Source organism: Dipteris shenzhenensis, chromosome 14, assembly GCF_047967505.1.
Source record: "Dipteris shenzhenensis isolate YYH24624 ecotype China chromosome 14, Dip_SZ_1.0, whole genome shotgun sequence".
NCBI lineage: Eukaryota > Viridiplantae > Streptophyta > Polypodiopsida > Gleicheniales > Dipteridaceae > Dipteris > Dipteris shenzhenensis.
In genome coordinates this window covers 8,986,642-9,006,816 of record NC_141609.1, presented here as the reverse complement: position 1 = coordinate 9,006,816, position 20,175 = coordinate 8,986,642, and the positions used below count along the sequence as shown (strand labels likewise).

At 42.8% G+C, this 20,175-nt stretch overlaps 1 protein-coding gene across 2 annotated transcripts in view; it reads left to right on the top strand.

Moving 5' to 3' along the window:
* The first annotated feature begins 3,382 nt into the window (after positions 1 to 3,382).
* LOC147894161 (cytochrome c biogenesis protein family) overlaps positions 3,383 to 20,175 on the top strand; it is a 78,483-nt gene continuing 61,690 nt past the window's right edge. For both annotated transcript variants that reach the window (XM_087384773.1, XM_087384772.1), the window contains exons 1-3: positions 3,383 to 3,910; positions 4,058 to 4,277; positions 10,020 to 10,131. In XM_087384773.1, coding sequence (XP_087240899.1) covers positions 3,442 to 3,910; positions 4,058 to 4,277; positions 10,020 to 10,131 — 801 coding nt within the window. In that variant the 5' untranslated portion in view covers positions 3,383 to 3,441. The remainder of the gene's footprint in view (positions 3,911 to 4,057; positions 4,278 to 10,019; positions 10,132 to 20,175) is intronic.

Below are 20,175 nucleotides of genomic sequence, written 5' to 3'. Positions count from 1 at the left end.
TGAAAGTGGATCTTGTAGATAGGAAAGGCATAGGATGTATAACTTTGCACATAGATGAGTTGTACTATAGTGATTTCATAATGTTTATAAATATAGGTGATTGCATTCGAGTGACAAACTTTTCAATATGCAAAAAGAACCCTAGGAATGATGGTGGCACCACCGATTATAGTATTGCCTTTGATCCATCCACTCGTATTGAGCGCATCCCTCCCTACGGTGTTGTTTTTGAGATTTATCCTGAAGGAACTATTGCTGTATACAAAGAAAAGTGTAAGAATTTGATCACAATAAAGGAGAGAGCAACCAACTACCACTAGCCACCTTAGCTGTAACTGTTATGAAGCTGGGGACGTCTTACAAGCAATGCGATGAGTTGATAGTTGAAGATGGAGAATACCCTGAAGACCTCATTACGGTGATACATCTTCATTGGATTTGTAATACTTTATGCCCTCTAATAGTCTGCAATTTCACCATCAATATAGTATTGATATTCCCCACTGTTTGTACAAATTTGGAAGCTCACATTTTGGAGCAACAGGTGCTCAGATTTTGTTAGCAGAAAGGTTCAAGACATTTGGAGAGGCACAATTTGTTCTTCACAATGTCGGGCGCAAGAAAAACATGCAGCCTATCGCTTTGAATATGCTAGACATCACTATTCCCTTGAAGGATCCAAATCTTATTGTTTATCATGCGAGGGTTTTTAGCACGTACATATAGCAAATTGGTCATGGAAACCAGGCCCCTTCAAAACACACAGTATTTAAAGCTTTCTTGTAGGTCATATATGCTAATTCATACCCATTGAACTAATCATTAATTATTTTGTCAAGCAGGTTGCTAGTGTTCTTTCTGTTAATGGTGTCAACTCTGCTTTGTATGAGTCTGTTTGTGGTATTTGCAACAATTGATGATTGATTTGCAATCATTATTGTTTATTGTATCAATTTCTCTTAAGAAATGAAATCATTGTGTTGTGCTATAAACTTTGCTACTATTTTGCTCTTCATTTCTTATTAACAATTCACAAGCTTTGCATTCTATCATTAGTCCTATATTTTATTACTCTTGCTTTTACTTTTGTAATTCCTTGATAAATTAAAAAACAGCTTCTCCATTTGTTGCAATTGCGCTTCAACTTTCATTGTAAAAATGAGGTAGAAAAAATCTTTATGACAGAGACATTCAATTTGTTTCCCAATATCCACACAATAAGTGTATCTTGTTTTGTATTTCTTACATGCTGAACTTTCATATTTCTATTGAAGTAATGAAAAAAATGGTTGCTTGCAAAATTGCAAGCATCATACATTCAAATAATGAAGAAGCAATTGTTTTGGGGGATATGATCTTCGAAGTATTTTCCTTTGGAAATATTTACAATGGAATAACAAGTACTAATGCTTATCTTAACGAAGTGCAAAATGAAGCATTTCTCTTCTCCCCACATAACAATATTTTTTGGTATGCATTGGTTGAAACACTTGCATTGAAAATTGAATTATTCTTTTGCAACACAGACATCTCTTAAAATGTTATTAATGTCTTTAAAGTTCCTTTTGTTTGATGCTTCCATTGTGTTTTCAATTGGCATGGTAGTAGTTGTATTTTTCAATTTGGATATTTTTCTTTTGATTGAGGATAGAGATATACTTGTTGTTGGGTAGAGAGCATGGTATTTATCATTTCCTTTATTGTTCTCTTCTTATCATCAAACAAAATTGCTCTCAAGGAATCCTCCATTTTGACACTCCATATTTTTCACTTATCAAATTCCTTATGTAATTTGCATGGGAAGATGGACATTTGTGGATGCTCTATTGCAATTTTCATAGACAATTTGTTGGTGGAGGAGATTGGACTTTCAAAACAACAAAATTTTGTCTTAAAATGTTATTAATGTCTTCAAAGTTCCTTTTGTTTGATGCTTCCACTGTGTTTTCAATTGGCATGGTAGTAGTTGTATTTTTCAATTTGGATATTTTTCTTTTGATTGAGGATAGAGATATATTTGTTGTTGGGTAGAGAGCATGGTATTTATCATTTCCTTTATTGTTCTCTTCTTATCATCAAACAAAATTGCTCTCAAGGAATCCTCCATTTTGACACTCCATATTTTTCGCTTATCAAATTCCTTATGTAATTTGCATGGGAAGATGGACATTTGTGGATGCTCTATTGCAATTTTCATAGACAATTTGTTGGTAGAGGAGATTGGACTTTCAAAACAACAAAATTTTGTCTTAAAATGTTATTAATGTCTTCAAAGTTCCTTGTGTTTGATGCTTCCATTGTGTTTTCAATTGGCATGGTAGTAGTTGTATTTTTCAATTTGGATATTTTTCTTTTGATTGAGGATAGAGATATATTTGTTGTTGGGTAGAGAGCATGGTATTTATCATTTCCTTTATTGTTCTCTTCTTATCATCAAACAAAATTGCTCTCAAGGAATCCTCCATTTTGACACTCCATATTTTTCGCTTATCAAATTCCTTATGTAATTTGCATGGGAAGATGGACATTTGTGGATGCTCTATTGCAATTTTCATAGACAATTTGTTGGTAGAGGAGATTGGACTTTCAAAACAACAAAATTTTGTCTTAAAATGTTATTAATGTCTTCAAAGTTCCTTGTGTTTGATGCTTCCATTGTGTTTTCAATTGGCATGGTAGTAGTTGTATTTTTCAATTTGGATATTTTTCTTTTGATTGAGGATAGAGATATATTTGTTGTTGGGTAGAGAGCATGGTATTTATCATTTCCTTTATTGTTCTCTTCTTATCATCAAACAAAATTGCTCTCAAGGAATCCTCCATTTTGACACTCCATATTTTTCGCTTATCAAATTCCTTATGTAATTTGCATGGGAAGATGAACATTTGTGGATGCTCTATTGCAATTTTCATAGACAATTTGTTGGTGGAGGAGATTGGACTTTCAAAACAACAAAATTTTTCTTAAATTTCTTTTTCATAGATGCCTTAATTGATAGAGCCGCATAAGCCAAAGCCAATGCTTTTGTGCATACATGCGCTCTTGTTAATGAAAAAAAAAAAAACAAGATGAATTTCATTCATGTGGCCTACAGTGAGTGAGAGAGAGAGAGAGAGAGAGAGAGAGAGAGAGATGGAAGAGGAGAGAGAGAGGGAATGAATGCACTTTTAAAAAAAGCACACCCAAATTTGAAAGACATGATCTAAAGTCAACACACAGACCAATCAAAGAATTTGCAAAAAAAACACATCTAGAAAATGCAAATGATTTTTGGTTTCTCAAAGGGGAAAGGTCACTAGTATGGGGGTGTGTAAATAGATAGATGGCCAAAAAGGAATGGAGGTGGTTGAAGAGGATATCCAGCTTCCATGGAGTTGTGCAAGCTTCCAAACCATTTCTTATTAGCTAACTTTCCTCAACAATTCTGCTCCATTTCCTTCATGGCTTCTCCCCGCAGCTTCCTCTCTCTCTCACATGGCCATTCTCGCCTCTTTGCTTCCCATCGTCATTGTAACCTCGCTCCTTTTTCCGTCCTCATTCGCCTCCCCCCTTCTTCCCCCATCTCTCCTCGCCGTCGCCGCTTGCTTAGTCGATTGGTCCTGGCACATTTGCGCAGAGAGCCACTCAACCCACCGACACCACCATCCCACCCTCTCGAATCTTTGCACATCGATTTATCCCACGACTCCCTTTCTGCGCCTCCTCTTCTGGATCAACCCGAGCTCAATGCGGAAGAAAAGGATGCCGTCAGACGTCAGGAGCGTATCGCTGAAAGCACTTCTGGTGCTAATCGCTCTCCGGTAGCACTTCGCGTTTTAAGGCAGTTGAGCCGAAAAACCGTGAGGTTTCTGGCGTCTTTCCGCCTTGCTTTCGGAGAACTGGCTGTCATTGCAATCCTCTGTGCTGTAGGTCAGCTTCTTTCGATTGATCATTCAGGAGTCTCTTTTTGATTCCTCTATACATGAAGTATATCGCAGTACTCTTCTTAAACCAAATCTTTTTACGTAGGGGAAATCGTGTCAATCAAATGGTAATGGTTAAACAAATCGTGCGCAGGCACATTGATAGAGCAGTGGCAAAGCGAGGAATTCTACATTCGGACGTATTCTGGGGACCATCGTGCTTTCGGTATTTTGAATGGTGAATGGGTTTTAAGGCTTTGCGTGGATCATGTGTATACATCTCCATACTTTTACGGTCTACTTATACTTTTGGCGGCATCTTTAATAGCTTGCACATCTACTCGACAATTGCCTATGGTCAAAATTGCTCGCAGGTTGGGAAAAGTACACACTCTCATTGAATGATGCATCTCTCTGTCTTTCTCTCTCTCTCTCTCACACACACTCATTTGTTATACACACTCTCCCTTTCCAGAGAAAGGGAACTACGTGTTCCATTCGACATGAAGATTATATAACCCGACAAATGCGCACTCTTTTTTCAACTTTACATTGCCCATGTAAGCGGCATTTAAATTCTAGTCAAGAGATGGTTAGGCTTTCGTGACAGTGATTGAAAGCCATGAATAGCGTTTACCTTAGATTAGGTGTCTCAGTAGGAGTTGTTCCAAGAAAGTCAGTTGACAAAGGTCCATATCACTTGCGTGTTGCTGTGGAATGGGCTTGGCGTACACAAACTTGACTACAACAGCCACGTTCCCACCATGACTTGCCAATCTTATCAACCTTAGCGACCATCTCCTGGCCATGCGTATTCTCCATGCGATCACTAAAAGGTAGCCAGATAGACCTCCACACAAAGCACAATAAATATAGAATTATAATGAGGGAATTGAGTGAGAGGGGGACAAGGCGCATAACAGCAGCTGACGTTAGGCTCTCTTATCTACTAGGTTTAGGGACGGACACCCCTCAATGAGAGAGGATTAGAGTCATCGGTTGATGCGGGAAGTTATTCGTCATTAACACATTTGGATTAAGCTTATCATCAGGGTCTTCCTAGGGATTCCTCTCCTACACCAGATGCTCCACCCATCCGCCACCTATTGGCTCAGCCCCTTGCAATAGCTGGTACGATGATGACTCCAACCGAGATGCTAAACCAAGCACGTCTTTCGGGCACAACTGAGACTTTACTTGATTGGTCCCAAGACAAAAGCAGCAGGCATTCATCTGCCAGGATGAGTCACTAAACATCTTGTTTAGCAGCAACTGGAAAGACTCCTGGTGGAAGTTTCTTGAGTGACAGATTCTCCTATTAGTGACACCACCCTCTAGCACTCGTACACACATATATACAACATTCCTTACTTGGAAGCCGGAGGACATTGTGGACAAAAGAGGTGAAGTTCTAGTTGAAGCAGATGCGGATGAACTCTGTGCATGGGAGGAGAGGGATGCTCAAGCCTTAGCAATGCTTATTGGCATGACAACAGATGCTGTGATTCCTCATATTCAGTTGGCAGAGACGTCTTCAGAGGTGTGGGCCATACTGAAGGAGTTGTATGAAACCTCTTCAGCATCAGCTCTATAATCTTGATATGAATGAGGGTGATAGTGTGCATGATCATCTGACAAAGGTGAAAGTTGTGCAGGACCAGCTCGCAGCAGCTGGTCAGAAGGTGGACACAAGTCTATTGGCATTGCTCACACTCCACAAGTTGCCACGGAATTTCAAAAGTTTTGTGACTACGGCCATTGCGGATCAACGGACTAAGCCAATCACCTTTGAGGAGCTTGGCCCACTCCTGCTTCAGGAGGAGGCTCGAGAGAAACTCTTTACGCAAAGCGACGAGAAGGCATTGGTGGCCAAAGACAAGCTTGGAAAAGGCAAGCCAAAGGATATCAAGAAGTCAGAGGACGCTGACCGTAAGAAGAAAATGAACTGCTATTACTGTGAAAAGCTTGGCCACTCCGCCAAAGAATGCCCAAAGAAGAAAGCAGATCAGAAGCGGAAGAGAGAAGCCAAGAACAAAGAAGAGTCTAAGAATGATTCTGCCAATGTAACGACTGGACAATTGTTTTTAATTAGTGAACATTGTTCAGCATATGCAGTCAGTGAAGGTAAAGAGGGTTGGTATGTTGACACCGGTGCTTCCAAGCACATGTCCGATAGAAGGACTTGGTTCAAAACCATGGAAAGTACACACCCGGATTGCAAAACCATGGATTGCAAAGTTTCTGTCGGGGATAGCCGGACGTGTCCTGTGAAGGGCATCGGTAGCATTCCTTTCATTACAACGGCGGGTGAGGAGAAGGATATCTGTGGAGTACTTTATGTACCCAACCTTTGCAAGAATTTACTGTCTGCAAGTCAGATTGCAAGTCAGATGGACAAAAACAACATGGCAGTTCTCTTTCAAGATGGCAAGGTCACCGTGACATCCAAAGCAAATGGACAGATGCTGGCTCAAGGCGTTGAAGAGAACAGACTGTACCGTCTCAGTGCAATGTTGGTTCAAGAAGACAACGGAAAGTCCAAACTTTGGCATGAGTGCTTCGGTCATGTTAGCTATGGAATCTTGGCTGAAATGTCAAAGTCAAAGATGGTGGATGGATTTCCACCAATTACAGGCAAGGATGATGTCTGTAGGGCTTGTCTAGAAGGCAAGCAACACAAGGATAAGTTCCCACAAGAGGCCTCGTTTCGGGCCAGTAAACCACTTGAGTTGGTTCATGCCGACATTTGTGGTCCAATGTCTACAGCATCGTGGGCAGGATCTAGGTACTCACTTCTCTTTGTGGATGATTTTAGTAGAATGACCTGGGTATATTGTTTGGCTAAAAAGTCTCAGGCTTTCGAGAAGTTCAAGGACTGGAAGGCCAGAGTTGAAAAGGAGACAGGGGAGGATGTCAAGACATTCCGCACAGACAGGGGGGAGAGTTCACCTCAAATGAGTTCAATACATTTTGTCGCAAGCAAGGGATCAAGCGACAACTCACCACCGCACATACTTCTCAGCAAAATGGGGTAGCTGAGAGGAAGCATAGAACCACCACAGAGACAGGGCTTGCTATGCTCCGAGGGAGGAACCTTTCTAAAGCCTATTGGAGTGAAGCTATCAATACAGCCGTACACATTCTCAACAGGACCAAGACGAAGGCTGTCAAGGACAAGACTCCATATGAGGCATTTTATGGTAAGAAGCCCTCTATCACTCATCTTCGCATTTTTGGTTCTAACGCATGGGTGCATGTGCACAAGGAAGACATGACCAAGCTTGATTCCCGGAGCAGAAAATGTATCTTTGTTGGGTATAGCGAAGAATCAAAGGCCTATCGACTCTTCGACCCAGTAAAGAAGCAAATCCTTATCAGTCGGGATGTTGTCTTCAAGGAAAAGGAACCTGAACCCCAGGAGGAGCCGCAGATTGAGGAGGAGGAGATTGTTCAACCCCCGAACCCACCCCGCCCCAGGTTGACCATCCAAGAGGTGGCAAAATCAGAAGCTGATGTTCCACAAGATACTCAGGAAGAGCAGGATGTTCCAGAAGAAGTTGCAGTTCCTCCTTCCATAGAGAAGCAAAAAAAGTTGCCCCAATGGTTCCTCCGGACATTGGAAGAGTCTTGGGTCACCGGATTACTTGAGAGTAGCAGTTCCGGATTGCAATGGTCTCAACGTCTTCAAAAGACCCCATCTGTGAATTTTGCGTTGGTGGCTCAACTTGACGAGCCAAGGACCTTCGAGGAGGCGAAGGACAATCCAGAATGACAGGTTGCCATGAAGGCAGAGATGGATGCTATCCTGAAGAACAATACCTGGGACTTAGTGGCCAGGCCCCTGCGACGGAAAGTCATCGGCACTAAGTGGGTATACAAACTTAAATACAAATCAGACGGCAGCTTGGATAAGTATAAAGCAAGGTTAGTGGTCAAAGGTTTTGCTCAAACTGAGGGCTTGGATTTTGATGAAAGTTTTGCTCCCCCCCCCTCCCACAGCCCGCATGGTTACTATCCGGACAGTGATTACCCTTGCTGCCCAATTCCAGTGGCCTATTTTTCAAATGGATGTGAAGTCCGCATTCCCTAATGGAACCCTGGAGGAGGAGGTATATGTGGAGCAGCCACCGGGCTTTCAAGATCCAGGGTCCCCATTACAGGTCTGCAGGTTGAAGAAGGCGTTATACGGGCTGAAATAGGTCCCCAGAGCTTGGTACCAAAGGATAGATGTATTCTTTCAGAAGATAGGGCTAAGTCGGAGTCCTTCTAAGGCAATCCTTTACTTGTTCATTGAGAAGGGATTGCGACTGGTACTCATCCTCTATGTTGATGATCTTATCTTGACAAGTGATCATGTCAAGAAGATTTCACAGGTCAAGGAGCTACTCATGTTTGAGTTTGAGATGACTGACCTTGGGTTATTACATTACTTCCTTGGGATTGAAGTAAAGCAGGCCAAAGACAGGATCTTCTTTTCACAGGAGAAATATTGCAGAGAACTTCTGAAGAGATTTCAGATGGAGGATTGTAGGACAGCATTAACTCCCATGGAGGTCGGGCTCAAGCTAAGTGTTCACGACACAACTCACCCGGTCGATACTCCATTGTATTGACGATTGGTAGGAAGTTTGCTTTACCTTACCAATACTCGACCTGATATTTGTTATGCAGTTGGGCTATTATGCCAGTTCTCTGCTTCTCCCAGGAAGAGTCATTGGGATGTAGGTTTACGGGTGCTGAGGTATCTAAAGGGTACTTGCACCTATGGGATCACCTACACCAAAGGCATCGAACTAGGCGGGTTCTGTGACAGTGATTGGGCGGGTGATGCTGACACCAGAAGGTCGACAACAGGCTATTGTTTCTTACTTGCATCTGGTGCCATCTGGCCTGTGGCAGGCCCAGTCAGCCCAACTAGGGCCACCGACCAGGGCCAACCCTGGTCGGATTTCCAGGGCATTCTGGTCGGCCACGAGACAGGGTACCGACCCTGCTGGTCGGCCAACCTAAAGGGCCTGGGCAGTGCCTATAAAAGGCCCACTCCTTCAGACATTCCAGCATCCAGTGCAGGACAGAAAGCCTCCTTCCTAGGCTGTGCTGTGCACTTAGAGCTGGTTCAGTTTGACAGAGAGAGTTCCATCAGTTTTCCTCAGCACTTGGCTGAGTTTTGTATGGCTCCCTTGGAGCCAGTTTCTGCCCACCATCTGGTGGATGAATATACTCTTTCTCTCTCTCCGTTTAAGTTATCTCTGAGTGAGTGTTTATTGCATCTATGATCAGTTATCTGAGTTGAGTGTGTTGGAAGAGTGGGAGAGATCTTGGGTGGAGGTTTGAGTGATTCATTCCCTCCTATTCTTCAATATTGCCAGCAGTCCTCTTAATTTGCTTTGGTATTACATTGGTATTAGATTTCTGGCAGCCCTCTTAGTTTGCTTTGGTATCACATTGGTATTGGTTTTACATGGCGGATTCTTTAGATGCTGAGTTAAGACTCACCTTGACCTTAAGGAGAGAAGAGACCTATGATCATTGCATGTATTGAGTATGAAATGATTGCTGGCTGATCTAAATCAAAGGCCTTTTTTTTTGAAGGGTAAGATCCTTAAAATTGTGGCCTGCTTCAACTGAAACTATTAATGTAGATATTAAGGAAGACGTTGGATTCGAGTGATTCAAATTTGAGTGCCACATGAAATCGCATTTGCAAGTTAAATTGTGTCTTAAAGCTCTTTGCAGGTATGTGTCTTTGTCTCGATTTCAAAAATTTGGTAAATGTGTGGATACCCTTTTTTATCTCTATTTTGTAGAGATTTTGTACTAAAACATGATTGAAGACTCTCAGTATTCAAGTGCTACTGAAATTGTGTGTGACAAGGAAGGGATAAAGAGGAGTAAGGTTTTTTGAAGGGATTTTGAGTTTGGAGGAATTATGAAATTGAATTTTCATGTAAAAATGGTATCTCATAAACTTTGCTGCATTTATAAAGTTGTTTTCTTTATTTTAAGAGTTCAGTACCATATGAATATCCTAATGTGAAAGCCTATCTTTATTCACCAAAGATTCTATACGGAAAGCAGCCCGAATTCTACTTCTAACAGGTTTTGGTATGTGGCAGGTGGTCATTTAATAAGTCAAAGGTTGCCCTATCCAAGCTGGATGTTTGCGAAACTTTACCAAGGGCCTCTTTGGATGATCTGGGCACTCTTTTGATGGCTGAGAGATACCAAGTAAGAATGCTATTAAAAACGCTCATTCAGATAAGCAGGCCAAAATTGATCGCTGAAAACAGGCTATCTAGTTTCAAATCTAAAAAAAAAAAGCAAACATAGTGTCTCTAGACTTTTAGATTGACATGAGCATTAGGGCATGCACAAATGCAAGCAATTCAAGATCGTGAGTGGGATAATTCCTCCCTCCTCTCAAAGTTCTTGATTCATAAGCTATGGGCCATTCCTCTTGGCTGCCTAAAGAGGCTCTGTTGAGACAATCCGTACAATATGTACACTGATATGTACAGTGTACTAGAATTGTATTGTGCTGATTTTCAAAGTCTCCTAATTAGGCATATCTTGCAAGCTCTATGCTTGCTTTGTACATCTTCCAATGTGTTCCTTTAATACTTCGTTAGCGTATCACTTTTTTATTGAAGAGAGAGAGGTTCTCATCAAGATATTCATGTCTTACATAAATCAGGATTGGGCTAACCTTTTGAATAGAAGGCCATGTTCTCCATGAATCCATTCGAAATTTCCAGGAATTTTGAGTTCTTGGGAGTCGGATTGCAATATCTTGTCAAGAAAATCGTAATGTTCTCCTTTAATCCATTCCCAATTTCCAGGAATTTCTGCATTATGAGCACTCAGATTGCATAACCATGCTATCCTTTAATCCATTCCAAATTTCCAGGCATTATGAGCTCTTGGATCGCAATATCTTTTTCAAGAAGGTTTAATGCATCTAGCCCTTGATAAACATCCATTCAATCTGTGCCCTGCTCCAAACCTTATGTTTGATTGCTCCCATTGCTCAACAAAGGAGTTTTATCTGTTTCCATTACAATAGTGACAACGTTTTTTTGCACTTCCACAGGTACTATATTTTGTGGTGAGTCTTTGAGCCAAGCTTGGCACCCAAAAGAATCACTGTCTGTACTGGCTTAGTGTATGGGGTTTTTCCCCGTCTCCTAACTCTAGATGTGAGATATTTTTGCATTTACTGGGAAGGCAAAAGAGTTATCTCATTTCCCCTAGCATGTTTTTGATACACGTGATTCTTTTATACATGTATGTCAACTATACATCCAGCTATCTGCTTGGGGGATTATGCTGTCATACACCATGTGTGGCCATTCATACATTGTGATCAGTGGTATGCCGCTCAGCCCATCTTTTTGCTTATCAGGCAGTGAGTTCTTCTGCTCATCAATGTGTCTTCTCTTCCTTACACTGCCCATTCCATTATTATCTTAAATTTTTCCTTTGGTTTGCTAAGGCTGTCATTGTAGATCTGGGTTCAATTAACTAGTCCTATCCTAAGTCTAGTAGGTGCCTTTCGTGTCCTGGGTGCCCTAACTAACCTTTTAAATCCTAATTATCCTTTTGCCTTGATTATCTTTGGTTTGCCAAGGTAACCTTTGTAGATTTTGGTTCAATTAACTAGTCCTATCCCAGTATTCTAGGTGCCTTAAGTATCCTTGGTGTCCTGTTTGAAATACGTGTCTTATGCATCTTTTTGCCCTACCTGCCATAAAAGCATTAAATATTCAGCAGTTTGCAAGAGTCTTACAGCCATTGTGGCACCAACCTACGTCGTCTCTATCATTATTTTTATTTGCTTGAGAGCTCTTATTGATATAACTTTTTTGGGGGCCATTGAGCTGCTTCTTTAACCATCTAGGGATTTAATCACACAAAAGTACTAGGAGCATGTAGATGATTGATCTTTGTACTTTGATTTACCATCCAATATGCATCTATTGTTTGCATTGGCACCTCAATTGGGGGGCAGCTATGTTGTCTTAATTGGGGACTTATCCAACGGGTCCTTCTCTTGACTTTACTTTGTTCTTGGTGAGACATCATGCCACTAAAGGGGACTGAGAGGTCAGGAGATGAGTTTACGTGTATTGGTGATGAGCCAACAATGGCATGAGCATGTGTCTAGCAAATGTGAGAGTGGAGGATTCTCAAACTATTAAGTATGCCAACTTGTATAGGCTATTGGAGGCAGCGTAAAAAAGAGTACGAATGATGCTAATAACTATTGGGATAATATCCTTGTTGGCTGTAATTGTTTTAATTATATTTGAATGTCAAACATAGGTTACTTTAGTCACAAGGCCCGAGACTTGTGTAATCGGTGTTTAGGCTTTTGTAGCTCTAGGTCGAGGTGTGTGATTTAGAATGTGATGTTAGTTAAGATGAGGTATCTAGGGTCCTCTAGCTTATTTAGTGCTAGCCTTCGTCATTGCTGAGTCTGTCCTTCACCTCCGGAGTGCGGACAGAAACTTAGTACGGAGACTTTGTATAAATGGATGCTCAAGTATGTGTGGGTGTGTGGATTTGTATGTGTGAGAGCACATTTTTATACTATGGTCTACACCCACTGTTGGGTGCTGATGACGTCAGAGGGGATTCCTTAGTAGCTAGTCCCTGCTATGCGTGATGGAGTTTATGGTTTTCAATCTTATGAGTGACTATCGTGAGATTGAAACTGCACAATGTTGTGTTTTTAGAGGATGAGTTTGGGAATGTTCTTGGATTCATCTAGGTATATGGGTCAATCAAAACTTTAGGACTGTACATGTAGATTCAAAGTGCGGAGAGAAACAAAGTACAAGGACACTGCAAGCAAAAGCTGTCTCACTAGAATGATGAAAAGAAAGCAAGTACAAAGTACATGAAAGAGACCCTAGGACTAAGTGTCCTAGGTGTCACATAGGACTAAGTGTCCTATGTGGCATAAAAGGCACTAGAACACTGAAGTGCCTATAACTATGCCTACAAGGCACATACCAGGGCCCATAAGGCATCGATACGACTGGAAGAAGATGGCTTACAAACCCCCCTCCATGGTATGAGCTGAAGTATCCTGGAAAGGTTGCAGAATACCTGGTATTTTCTGGTCATGGTGGCACATATTCATCCCAAGGGATATAGCCACCTATGGATGTACAAGGCAAGGCAGCTCATGTAACAAAGGGAACCAAGTGTAAAGCCTGATGAAAAGCTTCAAACTTGGGATGAGGAAGTGACTTTGTAAACAGATCTGCTAAGTTGTTCTTAGTCGGAATGTAGGACAACTCTATATCTCCCATTAACAAGCGCTCTCGAACATAATGATAATGAACCTCAATGTGCTTGGTATGCGCATGAAAGACTGGATTACGCGTGATAGCCAAAGCACTTTGGCTGTCAGTGTAGAGAGTAGTGGAGGATGGCTGACATATATCAAGATCTGCAAGTAACTGTTGAAGCCAGACACATTCAATTGTAGCAGTGAAGGCTGCCCTTTACTCAGCCTCATAGCTGGAAGTGGCAACTGTAGGTTGCTTTTTGCTGAGCCAAGAGATGCATGAGTTGCCAAGAAAAAAACAGTTACCAGTGTGGGACACTCTAGTGTCAGAACAACCTGCCCAGTCACTGTCCGTGTGGGCATGCATGACAAGTGAACCCTGATCACCATAGAAGAGAGCTAAATCCTGAGTACCTCTGAGATATCTGAAGACTCTTTTCACTGCCTGCCAATGCTGTGAACTAGGCATGTGCATGAACTGGCTGAGCTGGGATACAGCATACTGTAAATCAGGTCTGGTGTGGCATAAGTAAATGAGACATCCAACAGCCTGTTGGTAAAGAGTGATATCACATGGTGGGCTCCCATCATGAGCTGAAAATTTGAAGCCAGGGTCCACTGGAGTAGAGATTGGCTTGCAATCCTCAAACTGAAAACGATCAAGGAGCTGTCCAATATACTTGGACTGTGACATCATAATACCCCCCTCAACATGAGCAAACTGAATGCCCAAGTAATAGTGCAGCGGTCCCAAATGTGGCATTCAAAATGACTGCTGCAAATCAGCCTTAAAATGTGAAATATGCTGAGTATCGGGGCCAGTAATCAGCATGTCATCCACATACACAATCAGCATCAAAAAATCAGAACCACTCCCACGGGCCACTCCCACGGGCATAAAGAGTGGGCTCTGAAGAAGTGTTCTGAAAACCAAGGGACAGTAAGTGTGCATGAATTTTGGCATACCATGCCCTGGGTGCCTGCTTCAATCCATAAAAGGGCTTTACGCAGCCAGCATACCTTGTTTTCATATCCAACAACCTCAAAGCCAGGAGGTTGTGACATACCTCTTCCTGCAAATCCCCATAAAGAAAGGCAGTTTTGATGTCAGGATGCACCTGCCAATGTCTGTGGGTTGTGATGGCAATGACACATCTGATGGTGGTAATCCTGGAAGTGGGAGCAAAGGTCTCCTCAAAATCAATGCCTTGTTTTTGAGCATATCCTTTTGCAACAAGACAGGCTTTGAACCGATCTATGCTGCCGTTAGATTTCCTTTTCAATTTGTAGACCCACCGTGTACCAATGGCATTCTTGCCAGGAGGAAGATCTACCAATTCCCATGTGTCATTTTTGGCAATAGATTGTAGCTCAGCTCTCATTGCATCCATCCACTCTTTGCTGTCAAAAGCATCTTTATGGCACAAAGGCTCTTCATTGCAAGCTGTAGCAAGGAGTGCAAACTCAAGAAAGTGACCATGCATTTGTCTATTTCCTGATCTTGTCCGGGCAGCAAGAGGTTGATCTTGTTTGCTGTCCCTCAATGTGTCAAGAAGCCATCTGGGAACTTGCCTTTGCTCTCTATTGACAGCTCTTTCTTCAATCACTGCATCATGAATAGTGGGATCATTTTGTGCTGGAAGAGGAACCTGCAAATCAGCATGGGGCGCTGGCTGATCATTGCTTGTTGGAGGGCCTGCAGGAGGCTCATGTTGTTGGTCAAAGTCCCCCTGTGAGGGAAGCAGAGGTAACCAAGAGTCAAAGGCATCAAACATGTCAACTTCTGGCTTAGCTTTGCAGTCCACAAGAGGAGAGGCCGAATGTATAGCAAAGATTACATCTCTACTGACAATAATCTTCCCAGTATTTGGTTGATGCAACCGATACCCTTTGCTCTCCTGGCTGTAACCAATAAATATGCATTTGATTGCCTTATCATCAAGCCTATGTCTCGGCTGAGATGGTAGATGGACATATGCAAGAGACCCAAAAACTCTCTGTGAACTAGGCATTGTTTGAAGCCACTTAAGGGCTTGGTGATCTATCTTGACTGTGAAAGTCCCTCATTCTCAAACCATGAAGGGCTTTTCTCATGCGGCATATCTTGTTTTCAGAGCCAACAACCTCAAAGCCAGGAGGTTGTGTCACATAAACTTCGTCTTGCAAATCCCCATGAAGAAAGGCAGTCTTGATGTCAAGCTGGTGCACTTGCCAATGGTGATGGGCTGCAATGGCAATGACACATCTAATAGTAGTAAGCCTGGAAGTGGGAGCAAAGGTCTCCTCAAAGTCAATGCCTTGTTGTTGGGCATACCCTTTTGCAACAAGATGGGCTTTGTGTCGATCTATGCTGCCATCAGATTTCCTTTTTAAGCTGTAGACCCACTGGATGCTTGCCGGGAGGGAGATCTACTAATTCCCATGTCATTTTTGGCAATAGATTGTAGCTCAGCTCTCATTGCATCCATCCACTCTTTGCTGTCAAAAGCATCTTTATGGCACAAAGGCTCTTCATTGCAAGCTGTAGCAAGGAGTGCAAGCTCAAGAAAGTGACTGTGAAAGTCCCTCTGTAGAGTAAAGGCTTCCAATGTTTTAACACTTGGATGGCACTGAGTAGCTCTCTATTGTAAACTGAATAGTTTTTTTTGGTATTGTCGAGCTTTCTGTTGTAATATGCCACGGGCCTATCCTCTTGCTGTAAAATTGTCCCAATGGCGACATTGCTTGGTTCTGTGATTATACAAAATGTATCATCCCAAGAGGTGATCTTCATGATTGGTGTAGTTGTGGCCAGCCTTTGCAAATCATGGAAGGCTTGCAAAGCTTTGCCTGTAACTTGAATCTTTTGTCTGCAGTCTTTACCCCCTTGAGTAAATCTGTAAGAGGGGCTATGTATGTTGAGAATCCATCCGTATGCGAGTTGTAGGCTTGACAAAATCCACAAAGGATCGGATCTCTTGAGCCGTCGTTGGTACTTCCTGGTGATAGCTTGAATCTTCTCTGGATCTAATCGAATCCCTTGAGCACTAATGATGTATCCCAGATACTAGATTTCCAGCAACCCAAACTCACTTTTCTTTGCGTTGAGGTATAGCTGGTTATCACACAATAACTGCAGGGCAAATCGCATATCCTTAATATGTTGCTCTGCTGTAGCAGAAAAGATAAGGATAATTTGCAAATAGCCGAGACATCATCTTGTTGAACGTGGGCAGTGCATTCTTCAGACCAAATGGCATGACGTCGAACTCGCTCTGTCCGGAAAGCTGTCTTTGGGATGTTAGCTTCAAAAATTCGGACTTAGTGGTAGCCACTCTTGAGATCGATTTTTGAGAAAAATTTTGCACCATTGAGTCTTTCCAAGATATACTCGATGCAGGGCATAGGGAACTTGTTACTAACTGTACGCTTGCTGAGTGCTCTGTAGTCTACACATAATTGTGGACTTATCCTTCTCTGTCACAAATCGGATGGGTGCAGCAAATGGCAAAGATGACGGTCTAATAAACTCTGCACGCAGTAACTAAGACAACTGCTGCTCTAACTCCCCCTCCGTAGACTTGGAAAGTCAGTAAGGAAACTTGGAGGTGTGGAGTCCGGAGTCAAATTGATGTGATTGTCTTCCGGTCTGTGTGGAGGTAGCTAGGGTGGCAGATCATTCCGAAGCATAATGTCTTGGAAATCTTGGAGTAGATCCATCATTGCTTGTTGGAGGAGCGGCTTGAACTAACATGATTTGGCACGGGACATAAACAATTGGTGCACACATTGCACCCTTGCGGTCGACACGACCTGCTTGGATATGAGATATTAACGGAATCGTTGGTATGCTCCAATCACTGCATATCATGGCGGGCTTAGGTAAACCTTCCACAATAGTGAAGGTGTCTTGATGCCAATCAGGCGTCAATACAAGCATGGAACCACTGAATCCCAAGGATCATTGTCGCAGCCCATGAAAGGTGTCAATATAAAATCCCATCTAAAAATGATCTTTTGAATTGAAAAAGTAAAATGGATGGCCTTATGCGTGATGTGTGTGTGCAAGTTGGGTATGAACCTGTCCACTGCAAGCTCGTGAGGCACCAAAGTGCACCCCACTGTCTTAGCAAGCTAAGGGGAGATGGCATCTTCTGAACTCCCCATATCAAATAAGAATATGAACCGCTGCCCATTAGTTGTGCCATACGCTCGAATGAGCGCCTTCTTTTGGTTTGAGAGGTCGCCCTCCTTCTTACCTTGAAAGGCCACCGTGAGAACATCGTTCAAACCAGGGAAGACACCATTTGTAGCTGAGACTAATGGGAAGCACAAGAGAGCAGAAATGAAGAGATTTATCACATATTTGCTGTCCCGGGTGAACTTAAAGCATGATGATAACTCTTCCCTTGTCCTTCTTTGTCTTTTCAGTATTGCATTTGTTGGTAGGATTACTTCTGCTGCTTTTTCTTGATTTGAATTTGCCGTTTCCGTCTTGCCGTGCCTAGCGATGTGATGGCAATGAAAGCAATGATGTTCTTGGTGGTACTGCTTCTGTTCGTCGGGCTGTAGATAGCCTCCTGTAATGCCGGCTTTAGCCTTCTCATATGGAGTCATCTTTGGCTATTTGGACTCCTCCTTTTGGTACTGGTTGTCTTTCTTCTGATCCTGACCTGCTGTGTTGTTTGACTGCTGCAGGGCTTTGGAATCCTTCTGGACCTGCTTGGGCTTTCCCCTATTCAGCATCATTTCTTGAGCGCCCGCTCTTAATCAGGCAGGTCAAAGTTTTGGATGGTAAAGCAGATGTTAGTATCCTTGAGTGAGTTGCTTCATCTTATCGCTCTTAGACACGTCCAACTGCTGTGCCAGAGTGATGACCCTGTTACTATAAGTCAACACAGGAAAACCATTTTGGGAGAGACGAGAAAACTCATCCTCTAGGTCAAGCATATACTGCGGCGGTAGAAAACGGACTTTGAGATCGGTAACAAACGTTGCCTAAATGAAATTTATCTTAAAAGTTGTTGGGTATGCTTACTAGCCTAATGTTGCCGCAGGTAACCGCCTTACCGGTAAAGATGAGGGGTTGCTAGGTGGATAAACGAAATTTGTCTTAAAAGTTGTTGGGTTTGTATGCTTACTAGCCTAATGTTGCCGCAGGTAACCGCCTTACCGGTAAGATGAGGGGTTGCTAGGTGGACTTTGTCTTGCTCATCTTGAATCTGCACTAACGGAAAATGAGCTACGAACTGAATGTATTAAAGAATAGCTGAATGGTAACACTTACCATCATACTCAACAAAATTTGGTGTGGACTGGGTGAATGGTGTTACCTTTGGCGATGACGAAGCTATGGCGGTGACTGCTGTCGCGCTCAAACTTGCCTACATAGTGGCTAATATCTGTATGTGTTGGAGAAGCATTGTCTCTCGATCTAGCTTTTGTTGCTTGTTTGCTTCTTTTTCTTCCAAAAGTTGGTTTTTCTGCTCCAGTTGTCTTCTGCTTTCTTCTAGCTGGGATGAATGTTCTTCGAATTGTTGTAGGAGGACCCAACTCTGTTCTAGAAGTTTGTTTGGTCCAGCGGTCTTCTGCTTTCTTCTAGCTGGGATGAATGTTCTTCGAATTGCTGTAGGAGGACCCGATTTTGCTCCATAAGATTCGCCATCATTTCTTGAGCACTTGACGGAAGTGTATCTTTTTTGGTAGTCTTTCTCCTCTTCATAGTCTTCAAAGTTGACCTCTTTTCCCGACCCTTCCATGGCGCTTGATTGTGTGTCCTTTCTGGGTCTCAACACAACCATAGACTCGCGGTAGTCAAGCTGGATATAGACCGAAGCTCTGATACCAATGTAACATGCAACGGTAATCTGATCGTGTAATCACAGTTAGACCTTCTTTAAACCTTTAGCGATGAATTAGTGTTGTGCACCATAGAGAGAGAAAGGAGATGAGGGTAGAGAGAAGAGAGCCGACAACTGATTGGGTCCCTCTACCTCTATCTACTTAGGGCCCCCTCCCCCAATCAGGGGAGAATTTGCTTTATACTTGGAGAACTGAAAGATACAAATAACACTCTTCGAGAGAGCATGGAAACGTGCTTCTAAAGAGTACACTGTGCACACGCATTGCAAACCAAAAGATCTAAGAGGCAACACGGACCAATACTGAGACCTTGATGCTGTCCACACTGACAATATAGGACACTTTTCCAAGGCAAGGAAGAGGCTTTTTCTGTCCACCGGGATGCAGGGTGACTGTGTGAGTGAGAGAGTGAAACCTAGGAGTAATAGATTCTAAAGAGAGCCGAGAGATAACTGAAAAATAGAGCTGAAAAGTGAGCTGTGCAAAAATGTAAAGAAAACTGTAAAGAGCTGCTGAATCAGTACCCTAACCTTACTCCGTTTGCTGGTCCGAATCCCCGACTTTTGTGCTGCGTAGACACCTTCCAGGAGGGCTGAACTGAGGGCAAAAGTTGAGGCTGATCAGAGGCCAAGTCTGGAGGTGTTCAAGGCTGCACAAGAAGGGCTGGAGGGGAGCTGTTTTGGACTGCTGAAGGCTGGGTGGGAAATGAGGGCCTGGAGGCCCCCTATTTATAGGGCTGAAGGGCTGAGCCAACCTGCCCAAACTGGCCGACTTTTCAGTCAGCTGTTTGGGGCTGGTTGGCTGGTCCCTTGGCCCCATAAAGGCAGCCCTTGGCCCCATAAAAGGTGGCATAGGGAGGGGTGTAGGGTAGCCTATAAAGGCAGCTCTTCCCCTACCATTTCCCTTCACTTGTTCCAGCCCTAAGGGGGCCCAAAAGGGCTCCTATCCTAGGCTTGACCAAAACCTATCTCTAAACCTAAGATGGAAACACTACCCTACTGTTCTTTAGTAGGGTGCCAGTGAACAAGGACTGATTTGGCTGACTTGACGTAAGGCTGAGAGACTGACTTATGTTGCTTGTGCGTGACTGTCCCTGGACAAGGGCTCACGAAGGGGTCATAGCATACGACAAAATC